Below are 13,979 nucleotides of genomic sequence, written 5' to 3'. Positions count from 1 at the left end.
GTGCACGTAAAGCTCATCATTAAGCTAAGGACCCTGTGACTAAACACCTCCCTCTGCAACTGGATCCTGGACTTCCTGACGGGCTGCCCCCAGGTGGTGAGGGTAGGTAACAATACATCCGCCATGCTGATCCTCAACACGGGGGCCCTTCAGGGGTGTGTGCTCAGTCCCCTCCTGTACTACTCCCTGTTCACCCATGACTGCACGGCCTGGCACAACTCCAACACCATAATTAAGTTTGCCGATAACACAACAGTGGTAGGCCTGATCACTGACAACGACGAAACAGCCTATAGGGAGGAGGTCAGAGGCCTGGCCGTGTGGTGCCAGGACAACAACCTCTCCCTCAACGTGATCAAGACAAAGGAGATGATTGTGGACTACAGGAAAAAGAGGACCGAGCACGCCCCCATTCTCATCGACGTGGCTGCAGTGGAGCAGGTTGAGATCTTCAAGTTCCTTGATGTCCACATCACCAACAAACTAACATGGTCCAAGCACACCAAGAAGGTTGTGAAGAGGGCACGACAAAACCTATTCCCCCTCAGGAGACTGAAAAGATTTGGCATGGGTCCTCAAATCCTCAAAAGGTTCTACAGCTGCACCATCGAGAGCATCCTGACTGGTTGCATCCCTGCCTGGTATGGCAACTGCTCGGCCTCCGACCGCAAGGCACTACAGAGGGTACATGACTGGGGCTAAACTGCCTGCCATCCAGGACCTCTATACCAGGAAGTGTCAGAGGAAGGCCCTAAACATTGTCAAAGACTCCAGCCACCCAAGTCATAGACTGTTCTCTCTGCAACCACATGGCAAGCACTACCGGAGCACCAAGTCTAGGTCCAAGAGGCTTCTAAGCAGCTTCTACCCCCAAGCCATAAGACTCCTGAACATCTAATCAAATGGCTACCCAGACTATTTGCATTGCCCCCCCCTTTTACGCTGCTGCTACTCTCTGTTATTATCTATGCATAGTCACTTTAACTCTACCAACATGTACTGTACATATTACCTCAATTACCTCGACTAACTGGTGCCTCCGCACATTGACTCTGTACCGGTACCCCCTGTATATATTCTCCACATTGACTCTGTACCGGTATCCCCTGTATATAGCCTCCACATTGACTCTGTACCGGTACCCCCTGTATTTAGCCTCCACATTGACTCTGTACCGGTATCCCCTGTATATAGCCTCCACATTGACTCTGTACCGGTACCCCCTGTATTTAGCCTCCACATTGACTCTGTACTGGTACCCCCTGTATATAGCCTCCGCACATTGACTCTGTACCGGTACCCCCTGTATATAGCCTCCACATTGACTCTGTACCGGTACCCCCTGTATATAGCCTCCACATTGACTCTGTACCGGTACCCCCTGTATATAGCACTGCTATTGTTATTTTACTGATGCTCTATAATTATTTTTACTTTTATTTTATTTTTTTAGGTAGTTTTCTTAAATCTCCATTGTTAGTTAGGAGCTTGTAAGTAAGCATTTCACCTGTTGTATTCGGGGCATGTGACAAATATAATTGGATTTTACATTTTTGTTGATGTACAGGACACCCCCTGGACAGGTCACTAGTCTATTCATCTCCTTAATGGCATCAGGTCCCATTTTGATGTTTTTGGTATGACCAGGGGTCGAACCCCCATTTTCCAATCTCAGGGCAAACACTCAATTGGATCTTCTACAGGGTTAGCGTTATTATGGAACTTAGGGTTAGAGTTATTATGGAACTTAGGGTTAGAGTTATTATGGAACTTAGGGTTAGAGTTATAATGGAACTTAGGGTTAGAGTTATTATGGAACTTAGGGTTACAGTTATTATGGAACTATAGAACTTAGGGTTAGTTATTATGGAACTTAGGGTTAGAGTTATAATGGAACTTAGGGTTAGAGTTATTATGGAACTTAGGGTTAGTTATTATAGAACTTAGGGTTAGAGTTATTATGGAACTTTGGGTTAGAGTTATTATGGAACTTTGGGTTAGAGTTATTATGGAACTTAGGGTTAGAGTTATTATAGAACTTAGGGTTAGAGTTATTATGGAACTTAGGGTTAGAGTTATTATAGAAATTAGGGTTAGCTATTATAGAACTTAAGGTTAGTTAGGTTAGAGTTATAATGGAACTTAGGGTTAGAGTTTTCATGGAACTTAGGGTTAGAGTTATAATGGAACTTAGGGTTAGATTTATGATAAATTCAGTTTTTTGGTGGTTTTTTACCCTGTGTTGCACTGGCCTATTGTGATCTCTGTTATTGTTTCCAGTCTGGTGTTTATTGGGAGGGTTGTGTTTGTGAAAATGTGAAATGTATGAATAGTTTCCCTACTTATATTTTGCCATTTAATCCAAGTGGAGCCAGAGATCTAAGGTTGGCTATCCACTTGGATTCTGCGGCCTTTCTCTGGTCTATAATCCAGGTAGAGACCGTTTCTAGCCCAGTGATATTGAGGTGTATAATATGGTGTGTTTGGAAGTGTGTAACTAAATGTGTGGACAGTTTGTTATTGGTGATTGTATATAGATGTTGTTTGAGACGTGTTAGAATTGTCGATCCAGTTTCCCCCACATAGATTATTTTGCATAATGCACAGGTGATTGCATAAACTATGTTAGTGCTGTTTATGTTCATCAGTTGTGTGATTTGGCTACCGGTGTGTGCGTATGGGTTGTGTATGTTTGTCAGTTGTCTGTAGTAGTGGCTTTGAGTGGGTACTGGGGGAGAGGGCCTGTTTGAAAATGTTGCATTGACTAGGAGATCCTTCAGATTGGGGTTCCTCCTGTATGCTGAGATCGGTCGGAATGGTTGTAGTGGGGGGAAGGCATGTTGTGTGTTAGAAAATGCGCTTTTCAATCTTGAGTGTATGCGTTGGTTTATGTGTGAATATGATTTATGTGTGCTGATGATTGGTAGCCTCTTGGGTTCCGGCCCCGTACCCAATGTGGGAATGGGGTTTCTAGGGGAAGTCTGGGGGTTAGGGTTAGGGTTAGGATTAGGGTTGTGGTTAGGGGTAGAGTTAGGGTTAGGGTTGGGGTTAGGGTTAGGGTTATGGTTAGGGGTAGAGTTAGGGTTGTGGTTAGGGTTAGGGTTGTGGTTAGGGTTGTGGTTAAGGTTAGGGTTGAGGTTAGGGTTGGAGTTAGGGTTAGTGTCAGGAACAGTGCCACCTGGGTTAAGGTTAGGAGGGAGAGGCAATTGATTTTGGATGACGCTTGCTATTGTGTCCGCTTTGATGTATCTCAGTGACCGCTTGGAGTACACCCTCCTCCTCAATGCCTCAAATAGTATGTGTGTAGCTGTATTGAAATCCGTCTGTTGAGTGCATAATCTGTAGAATCGGATGAGTTGTGATTTGACAATCCCCCTAAAGGTATGTTTGGGGTGGAAACTGGATCGGTGAAGTAATGCATGCGTGTCTGTTTCTTTTAAATAAACTTTAGTGTGTAGGTAAACTATGGTTGCTTCAGTGTCTGGAAAGAAAACGGTGGTGTCTAAAAAATGTATTCTATGTGGGTGTATGATATATTTAACTGTAATGGTGGGATGGTGATTGTTCAAGATGTCTATGAATGTGGTGAAGTCCTGTAGATTGTGTTGCCACACTCCAAAGATATCATCCAGGTAGCGTTTGTAGACCAAGGGAAGCAGTGGGCATTTTTCCAAAGCTGTAGTCTCCCAGTCCGCCATGTATATGTTTGCGTATGCTGGAGCGAACTTTTTGCCCATTGCTGTCCCATGAATCTGAAGATAGTATTGGTTATTAAATGTAAAATCATTATTTTTCAGCCCCAGTTCAAGTAACTGTAAGATGTGTTTGTCTGGTCTCTGTCTGGTCTCTGTCTATCTGGATATCTTCGGAGTGCTGCTTCCACTGCTGCCATCCCTGAGGGGATGTCTATGTTCGTGTAAAGAGAGTCTATGTCCATGGTGAACAGGTATGCCTGTGCTGGAACCAGGATTGTACGATGTGTGTCTATGAAATGATATGTGTCCTTAATATAGCTGGCATGTTTTTGTGAGATGGGGTTGAGAAAATGATCTATGAATTCAGCTGCTGGAGATGACTCACTACCACAATCAGAGACGATGGGTCTTCCCATGGGGACCCGAAAAGGGACAGTCCACGTATCTGGTGTTTTGTGAATTTTTGGTAAGAGGTAAAAGAGTCTCTGTCTTGGTATATCAGGTCCATCTAAGTATACTTTCTGTCTATGTGAGATGAATTTATTTTTATAAAGGTCCGCTATAGTCTGTCTCACTAGTGTCTGTGTCTCCATCTGTGTGGAAGTGGGAATGGGAGTGTAGTGTTGTGTATTGGAAAGTTGGCGATTGGCTTCCAAGAGATATTGCTGATTATCCATTATCACTATCTTGGAGCCTTTGTCTGCTGGTTTAATTGTTATATGTTTGTTTTGTCTTAGCTGGGTTATAGCTAGTCTTTCGTCTTGTGTAATGTTATGTGAAGTTGTAATGGTAGAGCTATGTAAATCTCTAATAATCTGTGTATTGGTTTTAATACGTTTTCTAATTGGTTGTGATAGTTTCTTTAGTGAGGGTTCCCATTTAGATCTTTCAGTGAATGGTTGGGTAATAAAATCAGTAGTATAGTCAAAATGGTCTAATAGCTTGAGGTTTCTATGGAACCTATGGATGTCCCTTTGCAGGTCCCCATAGTCCGACCGCATCGGTGTCGGGACAAAGGTCAGTCCCCTCTCCAGCAGCCGAGTCTCAGAAGGGGACAGAACAAATACCGTGGAGAGATTCATAATATTAGTGTGTTGGTGGAGGGGCTGTCCTATGCGCTTACCCTCCTCTACCACTTTAGCTGAGTTGCCCAATGTTTCAGTATTTTAGCTGCTGTAGCTGGTGTCCAATGTATGTAGTCATGATTTTCAGTGATGAATTCTGAATGGTCTATTTCCAGTAGGGCATTGTAATGTGTAGTGATGTATGTGTTGATATGTTTCAGCATGTCCTTCTGTTGACGTGTGAGGTTGGGTGAGAAGTTGATGATTGGCCAGTAGATGGTGGCGTTGGGGTACATGACTGTGGCTTTATTGTGGAGTATCTGTAGTTGGCTTATGGGTGTTGATTTCCTTTCCTGGTTTTTGTTATTTATCCCTAGTGACAGCACAACCACCTTAATATTGGGGTTTGGGGTTGACTTTGCCAATACCCCAGTAATGTGATGAAATTGTGCTTAGGGTTAGAGTTATAATGGAACTTAGGGTTAGAGTTATAATGGAACTTAGGGTTAGATTTATTATGGAACTTAGGGTTAGAGTTATAATGGAACTTAGGGTTAGAGTTATTATAGAACTTAGGGTTAGAGTTATAATGGAACTTAGGGTTAGAGTTATTATGGAACTTAGGGTTAGAGTTATAATGGAACTTAGGGTTAGAGTTATAATGGAACTTAGGGTTAGAGTTATAATGGAACTTAGGGTTAGAGTTATTATGGAACTTAGGGTTAGAGAAGAGGAGAGAAGGAGGAGGAGAGGAGAAGGAGAGAAGAGGAGGAGAGGAGAGGAGAGAAGAGGAGGATAAGAGAAGGAGGAGGAGGAGAGAAAGCAGGAAGAGGAGGAGGGAAGAGGAGGAGAGAAGTGGTGGAGAGAAGGGGAGGAGGAGAGGAGTACGAAAAAAAATGTTTTATGAAATGTATGAAAAATGTATGAAATGTATGCATTCACTACTGAAAGTCGCTCTGGATAAGAGCGTCTGCTAAATGACTAAAATGTAAATGTAAAAAATGTAGGAGAAGAGGAGAGAAGGAGAGGAGAGAAGAGGAGGAGGAGCAGAAGAGAGAAGGAGAGGAGGAGGGAAGGCAAGAAGAGGAGGGGGAAGAGGAGGAGAAGTGGTGGAGAGAAGGGGAGGAGGAGAGGAGTACGAAAAAAAATGTTTTATGAAATGTATGAAAAATTTATGAAATGTATGTATTCACTACTGTAAGTCGCTCTGGATAAGAGCGTCTGCTAAATGACTAAAATGTAAATGTAAAAATGTAGGAGAAGAGGAGAGAAGGAGAGGAGAGAAGAGGAGGAGGGAAGAAGAGGAGGAGAGAAGAGAAGAGGAGAAGAGGAGAGAAGAGGAGGAGAGGAGAAGAAGAGAAGAGGAGAGAAGAGGAGGTGCAAGGAGGAGGAGGTGAAGAGAAGAGGAGGAGAGGAGAAGAGGAGGGAAGAGGAGGAGAGAAGGGGAGGAGGGAAGGAAAGGAGGAGAGCAGAGGAGAGAAGAGAGAAGACTCACGTGTTTGCGTGTGACGTTGCGTACGTCTCCAACATACATGATGGAACCATGGTGACGTACAATCCCCACGGTGATAGAATCCTCACACACCTCTGAAGCCACGTACCTGTCCACCTGAATACCTAGGTCCCTGAGCACCAACAGACCTACACACACACACACACACACACACACACACACACACACACACACACATTAAAGACACACATATACCCAAAAACATACCACACACACACACACACACACACACACACACACACACACACACACACACACACACACACACACACACACACACACACACACACACACACACACACACAGGTGTTCTGACCTGTGGCGATACCGTCGAACAGAGAGAGGACTCTGATTGGCTGTCTCCTCTCAGCTGCTACAGGAGGGTACAACCTGGCTGCCTCCTAGAAGAGGGGGAGAGGGGGGAGGGGTTCAATGTCATCCTTGTGATCCTCGGCCATGAAACATTTTGAGATGTTTACATGTTTTAATGTGTTGGTCTAAAGCAGGGATATCAAACTGGTCCCCCGTTCCACATAATTGATTTCCCAACTATGCAACTAATCAGCAAGTGTGCCAGGTAGGTGTTGGAAACCAAATATGTGAAACGACTCACTACTTCACAGGAGAGCCATTTCAAGTAAATTTAATTTTTTTATCTAAATGCGTTTTTTTTGTTGGCAGAAATGCCTTCTGGAACATGTGAACAGTTATTTGTTTTAATAACAGACTTGTATGCCGTCTGTAAATAAGAATACAATTGTTAAATTATGAGCCTAGTTGGTTTAGCCACAGAAAAAGTCAGCAACCTTCCCGCTAGCCATGATTGGCTGAGATAATGAGTGGGCTGGACATGCCGAGAGATGAGTTTAGATTGGTCTGCCATATTGCATGCTTCTGTCTATTTGAGCTGGTCAGTATGTCTAGGTAATCCTGTCTAACGCAGCTTTTTTAAAAATGTATTGTGTAGTAAAACTTAACAAAAGACTCCAGTATGCAAGTATCCATTTCAATAGAATGTCACTGCAACAAGTGTTTCAGACCTCTCAGGTCTGACTGTGCCAGAGTTCAGAATAACTGATGATTTTATGAACGCTCAACAACCGTTGAATATGGCCGGTGTCAGTAAACGTCGGCATAAAAGCGTTATTAAATTGTAACATGAAAACAGCCTAACCGGCTCTGTTTGGGAGAGTAACATGGTCAGAGTTTAGGTGGGGGTTAAAGCTTCAGATGATTCTCATGGCATTGCACACGATCAGTGTGAACCAGAGTGACTTGACACAACGGGCCAAGCAAGCTGTACAAACAGAAAATACGTAATCCTGTCTAACGTGGCTGTAAAGAAAATATATTACTTAGTAGAACTGCATAAGTGTTGCTCTCCACATTTAGAGTGTGAGGAAATGGAGAAAACACATGTCTTCAAACTAAGGGCAACCATGGCAACCGTGACAGAGAGGGAGAAGTGTACATCCATGTATACGGGTAAGAGAGTCTAGCTAGCTACATTTTCAGATATTACACGTTTCTAATTTTGTCAGAAAGTAGTTTTCATTTCAAGTTAAAGTGTACTGTTAGCTAGCTAGCTAACGTAAACTGGCTGGCTAGCTAGCTAACGTTACGTGTATGATCTGTGTAGTAATATTATTCATATCTCAGAGCCATTTTCCATTGCTAGTTATAGCCTAATGTTAGCTAGCTAACATTGAACCTGGTTGGTTAGCTACCTGCAGATTTATGCAGGGTAGTAACATTATGAGTTGGGATTATGGTTTATTGTTTAGCTTTTCTAAATATGTATTTATTTATTTAACCTTTATTTAATTAGGCAAGCCAGTTAAGAACAAATTCTTATTACAATGAGGCAAAAGACAAAAGTCCTCCTGCGTGGACGATGGCTGGGATTAAAAATAAAACACAATAAAACACACGTCACGACAAGGGAGACAACACAACACTACATAAAGAGAGACCTAAGACAACAACATAGCAAGGCAGCAACACATGAAAACACAGCATGATAGCGACAGAACATGACAACAACATGGTAGCAACACAACATGTGTAATGGGTGCGTGTTAGCGGCAGGGAAGTCAGGCGCAGGAGAACGAACTTGGTATAAACGGAGTCGTTTAATAAGTGCTCATAAAACTCCAAAAAAACAAAATATACAAAAAATAATAAAAGTGGGTACAAAACCCGTCACACACCGACACATGACTTCCACAAAACATACAATCAAACAATCTCTGACAAGGACATGAGGGGAAACAGAGGGTTAAATACACAACATGTAATGAATGGGATTTGAACCAGGTGTGTAGGAAGACAAGACAAAACCAATGGAAAATGAAAAATGGATCAGTGATGGCTAGAAGGTCGGTGATGTCGACCGCCGAACACTGCCCGAACAAGGAAAGGGACCGACTTCGGCGGAAGTCGTGACAACATGGCAGCAGCACAAAACATGGTACAAACATTATTGGCCGTAGACAAAAGCACAAAGGGCAAGAAGGTACAGACAACAATAATTCACGCAAAACCTTTGAATGAAGTGTTTGTTGCAGCTCGTTCCAGTAGCTGGCTGCAGCGAACTGAAAAGAGGACCGACCCAGAGATGTGAGTGCTTTGGGGACCTTTAACAAAATGTGACTGGAAGAACAGGTGTTATACAGTTGAATTCAGAAGTTTACATACACCTTAGCAAAATACATTTAAACTCAGTTTTTCACAATTCCTGACATTTTATCCTAGTAAAAATTCCCTGTCTTAGGTCAGTTAGGATCACCACTATATTTTAAGAATGTGAAATGTCAGAATAATAGTAGAGAGAATTATTTATTTCAGCTTTTATTTCTTTCATCACATTCCCAGTGGGTCAGAAGTTTACATACACTCAATTAGTATTTGATAACATTGCCTTTAAAATAGTTTAACTTGGGTCGAATGTTTTGGGTAGCCTTCCTCAAGCTTCCCACAATAAATTGGGTGAATTTTGGCCCATTCCTCCTGACAGAGCTGGTGTAATTGAGTCACGTTTCTAGGCCTCCTTGCTCGCACACGCTTTTTCAGTTCTGCCCACAAATTTGCTATAGGATTGAGGTCAGGGCTTTGTGATGGCCACTCCAAAACCTTGACTTTGTTGTCTTTAACTTCTCTAGGGCCAGTGGGACGAAATCGTCCCACCTACGTAACAGCCAGTGGAATCCTGTGGCGCGTTATTCAAATACCTTAGAAATGCTATTACTTCAATTTCTCAAACATATGACTATTTTACACCATTTTAAAGACAAGACTCTCGTTAACCTCTTACATCTAGACGTTCCGCTAGCGGAACACCTGCTCCATTATCCAATGATGGGCGTGGCGCGAAATACAAACTCCTCTAAAATACAAAAACTTCCATTTTTCAAACATATGACTATTTCACAGCATTTCAAAGATAAGACTCTCCTTTATCTAACCACACTGTCCGATTTCAAAAAGGCTTTACAACGAAAGCAAAACATTAGATTATGTCAGCAGAGTACCAAGCCAGAAATAATCAGACACCCATTTTTCAAGCTAGCATATAATGTCACAAAAACCTAGAAGACAGCTAAATGCAACACTAACCTTTGATGATCTTCATCAGATGACAACCCTAGGACATTATGTTATACAATACATGCATGTTTTGTTCAATCAAGTTCATATTTATATCAAAAACCAGCTTTTTACATTAGCATGTGACGTTCAGAACTAGCATACCCCCGCAAACTTCCGGGGAATTCGCTAACAATTTACTAAATTACTCACGATAAACGTTCACAAAAAGCATAACAATTATTTTAAGAATTATAGATACAGAACTCCTCTATGCACTCGATATGTCCGATTTTAAAATAGCTTTTTGGTGAAAGCACATTTTGCAATATTCTAAGTAGATAGCCCAGGCATCACGGGCTAGCTATTTAGACACCCGGCAAGTTTAGCACTCACCAATATCAGCTTTACTATTATAAAAGTTTCATTACCTTTTGTTGTCTTCGTCAGAATGCACTCCCAGGACTGCTACTTCAATAACAAATGTTGGTTTGGTCCCAAATAATCCATCGTTATATCCGAATAGCGGCGTTTTGTTCGTGCGTCCAAGACACTATCTGAAATGGTAAATCAGGGTGACGAGCGCGGCGCAATTTCGTGACAAAAAATTCGAAATATTCCATTACCGTACTTCGAAGCATGTCAACCGCTGTTTAAAATCCATTTTTATGCCATTTTTCTCGTAAAAAAGCGATAATATTCCGACCGGGAATCTCCTTTTAGCTAAACAGAGGAAAGAAAACAAAGCTTTCGGTCGACGCGGGCACGCGCCTGAGTCTCACAGTACTGTAACCAGCCACTACCCAAACACGCTACTTTGTTTCAGCCAGAGCCTGCAAAGCCACGATTCAGCTTTTTACCGCCTTCTGAGACCCTATGGCAGCCGTAGGAAGTGTCACGGGACAGCTAAGATCCTCACTCTTCAATAAACAGAGACAAGAAGAACGACACCTTGTCAGACAGGCCACTGACCTGCCTGAAACCTTGTCAGGTTTTTGCCTGCCAAATGAGTTCTGTTATACTCACAGACACCATTCAAACAGTTTTAGAAACTTTAGGGTGTTTTCTATCCATATGTAATAAGTATATGCATATTCTAGTTACTGGGTAGGAGTGGTAACCAGATTAAATCGGGCACATTTTTTATCCAGCCGTGAAAATACTGCCCCCTAGCCATAACAGGTTAATCTAACCACACTGTCCGATTTCAAAAAGGCTTTAAAACGAAAGCAAAACATTAGATTATGTCAGCAGAGTACCCAGCCAGAAATAATCAGACACCCATTTTTCAAGCTAGCATATAATGTCACAAAAACCCAGAAGACAGCTAAATGCAGCACTAACCTTTGATGATCTTCATCAGATGACACACCTAGGACATTATGTTATACAATACAAGCATGTTTTGTTCAATCAAGTTCATATTTATATCAAAAACCAGCTTTTTACATTAGCATGTGACGTTCAGAACTAGCATACCCCCCGCAAACTTCCGGTGAATTTACAAAAAATGTACTAAATTACTCATGATAAACGTTCACAAAAAGCATAACAATTATTTTAAGAATTATAGATACAGAACTCCTCTATGCACTCGATATGTCCGATTTTAAAATAGCTTTTCGGTGAAAGCACATTTTGCAATATTCTCAGTAGATAGCCCGGCATCACAGGGCTAGCTATTTAGACACCCAGCAAGTTTAGCACTCACCAAAGTCAGATTTACTATAAGAAAAATGTTATTACCTTTGGTGTTCTTCGTCAGAATGCACTCCCAGGACTTCTACTTCAATAACAAATGTTGGTTTGGTCCCAAATAATCCATAGTTATATCCAAACAGCGACGTTTTGTTCGTGCGTTCAAGACACTATCCGAAAGGGTAAAGAAGGGTGACGAGCACGGCGCATTTCGTGACAAAACATTTCTAAATATTCCATTACCGTACTTCGAAGCATGTCAACCGCTGTTTAAAATCAATTTTTATGCCATTTTTCTCGTAAAAAAGTGATAATATTCCGACCGGGAATCTGCGTTTAGGTAAAAAGAGGAAAGAAAATAAAGCACGGGGTCGACTCGTGCACGAGCCTAAGCCCATTGTCCTCTGATCGGCCACTTGCCAAACGCGCAAATGTGTTTCAGCCTGGGGCTGCCTCGATATCATTCAGCTTTTTCCCGGGCTCTGAGAGCCTATGGGAGCCGTAGGAAGTGTCACGTTACAGCAAAGATCCTCAGTCTTCAATAAACAGAGACAAGAAGAACAAGATCTTGTCAGAGAGGGCACTTCCTGTAAGGAATCTTCTCAGGTTTTTGCCTGCCATATGAGTTCTGTTATACTCACAGACACCATTCAAACAGTTTTAGAACCTTTAGGGTGTTCTCTATCCAAAGCCAATAATTATATGCATATTCTAGTTACTGGGCAGGAGTAGTAACCAGATTAAATCGGGTACGTTTTTTATCCGGTCGTGTCAATACTGCCCCCTACCCCCAACAGGTTAAGCCATTTTGCCACAACTTTGGAAGTATGCTTGGGGTCATTGTCCATTTGGAAGACCCATTTGGGACCAAGCTTGAACTTTCTGACTGATGTCTTGAGATGTTGCTTCAATATATCCACATAATTTTCTTGCCTCATGATGCCATCTATTTTGTGAAGTGCACCAGTCCCTCCTGCAGCAAAACACCCCCACAACATGATGCTGTCACCCCCGTGCTTCAAGGTTGGGATGGTGTTCTTCGGCTTGCAAGCATCCCCCCTTTTCATCCAAACATAACGATGGTCATTATGGCCAAACAGGTCTACTTTTGATTCATCAGACCAGAGGACATTTCTCCAAAAAGTACGATCTTCGTCCCCATGTGCAGTTGCAAACCATAGTCTTGTTTTTTTATAGCTGTTTTGGAGCAATGGCTTCTTCCTTGCTGAGCGGCCTTTCAGGTTATGTCGATATAGGACTCGTTTTACTGTGGATATAGATACTTTGTACCTGTTTTCTCCAGCATATTCACAAGGTCCTTTGCTGTTGTTCTGGGATTGATTTGCACTTTTTGCACCAAAGTACGTTCATCTCTAGGAGACAGAACGCATCTCCTTCCTGAGCAGTTTGACGGCTGCGTGGTCCCATGGTGTTAATACTTACGTGCTATTGTTTGACTCAATTGATGTCAATTAGCCTATCAGATGCTTCTAAAGCCATGACATCATTTTCTGGAATTTTCCAAGCTGTTTAAAGGCACAGTCAGCTTAGTGTATGTAAACTTCTGACCCACTGGAATTGTGATACAGTGAATTATAAGTGAAATAATCTGTCTGTAAACAATTGTTGGAAAAATTACTTGTGTCATGCACAAAGTAGATGTCCTAACCGACTTGCCAAAACTATAGTTTGTTAACAAGAAATTTGCGGAGTGGTTGAAAAGCAAGTTTTATTGACTCCAACCTAAGTGTATGTAAACTTCCCACTTCAACTGTATGTGGAGGATGAGGGCTGCAGTAGGCATCTCAGATAGGGGGAGTGAGGACTAAGAGGGTTTTATAAATAAGCATCAACCAGTGGGTCTTGCGACGGGTATACAGAGATGGCCAGTTTTCAGAGGAGTATAGAGTGCAGTGATGTGTCCTATAAGGAGCATTGATGGCAAATCTGATGGTCGAATGGTAAAGCACATCTTGCCGCTCGAGAGCACCCTTACCTGCCGATCTCTAAATTACGTCTCCGTAATCTAGCACGGGTAGGATGGTCATCTGAATCAGGGTTAGTTTGGCAGCTGGGGTGAAAGAGGAGCGATTACGATAGAGGGAACCAAGTCTAGATTTAACCTTAGCTAGCTAGCTACATGTCATAACAAAAGATTCCACTATGCAAGTATCCATTTCAATAGAATGTTAACCTGTTGGGTCTAGGGGGCAGCATTTGCACGTCTGGATAAAAAAAATGTACCCGATTTAATCTGGTTACTAATCCTACCCAGTAACTAGAATATGCATATACTTATTATATATGGATAGAAAACACTCTAAAGTTTCTAAAACTGTTTGAATGGTGTCTGTGAGTATAACAGAACTCATTTGGCAGGCAAAACCCTGAGACATTTTCTGACAGGAAGTGGATACCTGATGT

At 42.2% G+C, this 13,979-nt stretch overlaps 1 protein-coding gene across 6 annotated transcripts in view; it reads right to left on the bottom strand.

Annotated features, from left to right (window-relative positions):
- The window catches only part of LOC106570983 (DNA (cytosine-5)-methyltransferase 3A), a 123,791-nt gene that overhangs the window by 13,733 nt on the left and 96,079 nt on the right, over positions 1-13,979 (bottom strand). For all 6 annotated transcript variants that reach the window (XM_045695474.1, XM_045695477.1, XM_045695476.1 and 3 more), the window contains 2 exons: positions 6,589-6,673; positions 6,255-6,400 (listed from right to left, as the gene is read on the bottom strand). In XM_045695474.1, the coding sequence (XP_045551430.1) occupies positions 6,255-6,400; positions 6,589-6,673 (231 nt within the window). The remainder of the gene's footprint in view (positions 1-6,254; positions 6,401-6,588; positions 6,674-13,979) is intronic.

The sequence above is a fragment of the Salmo salar genome, chromosome ssa15 (genome assembly GCF_905237065.1).
Source record: "Salmo salar chromosome ssa15, Ssal_v3.1, whole genome shotgun sequence".
Lineage (NCBI taxonomy): Eukaryota > Metazoa > Chordata > Actinopteri > Salmoniformes > Salmonidae > Salmo > Salmo salar.
This window is presented reverse-complemented; position numbering and strand designations above follow the sequence as displayed.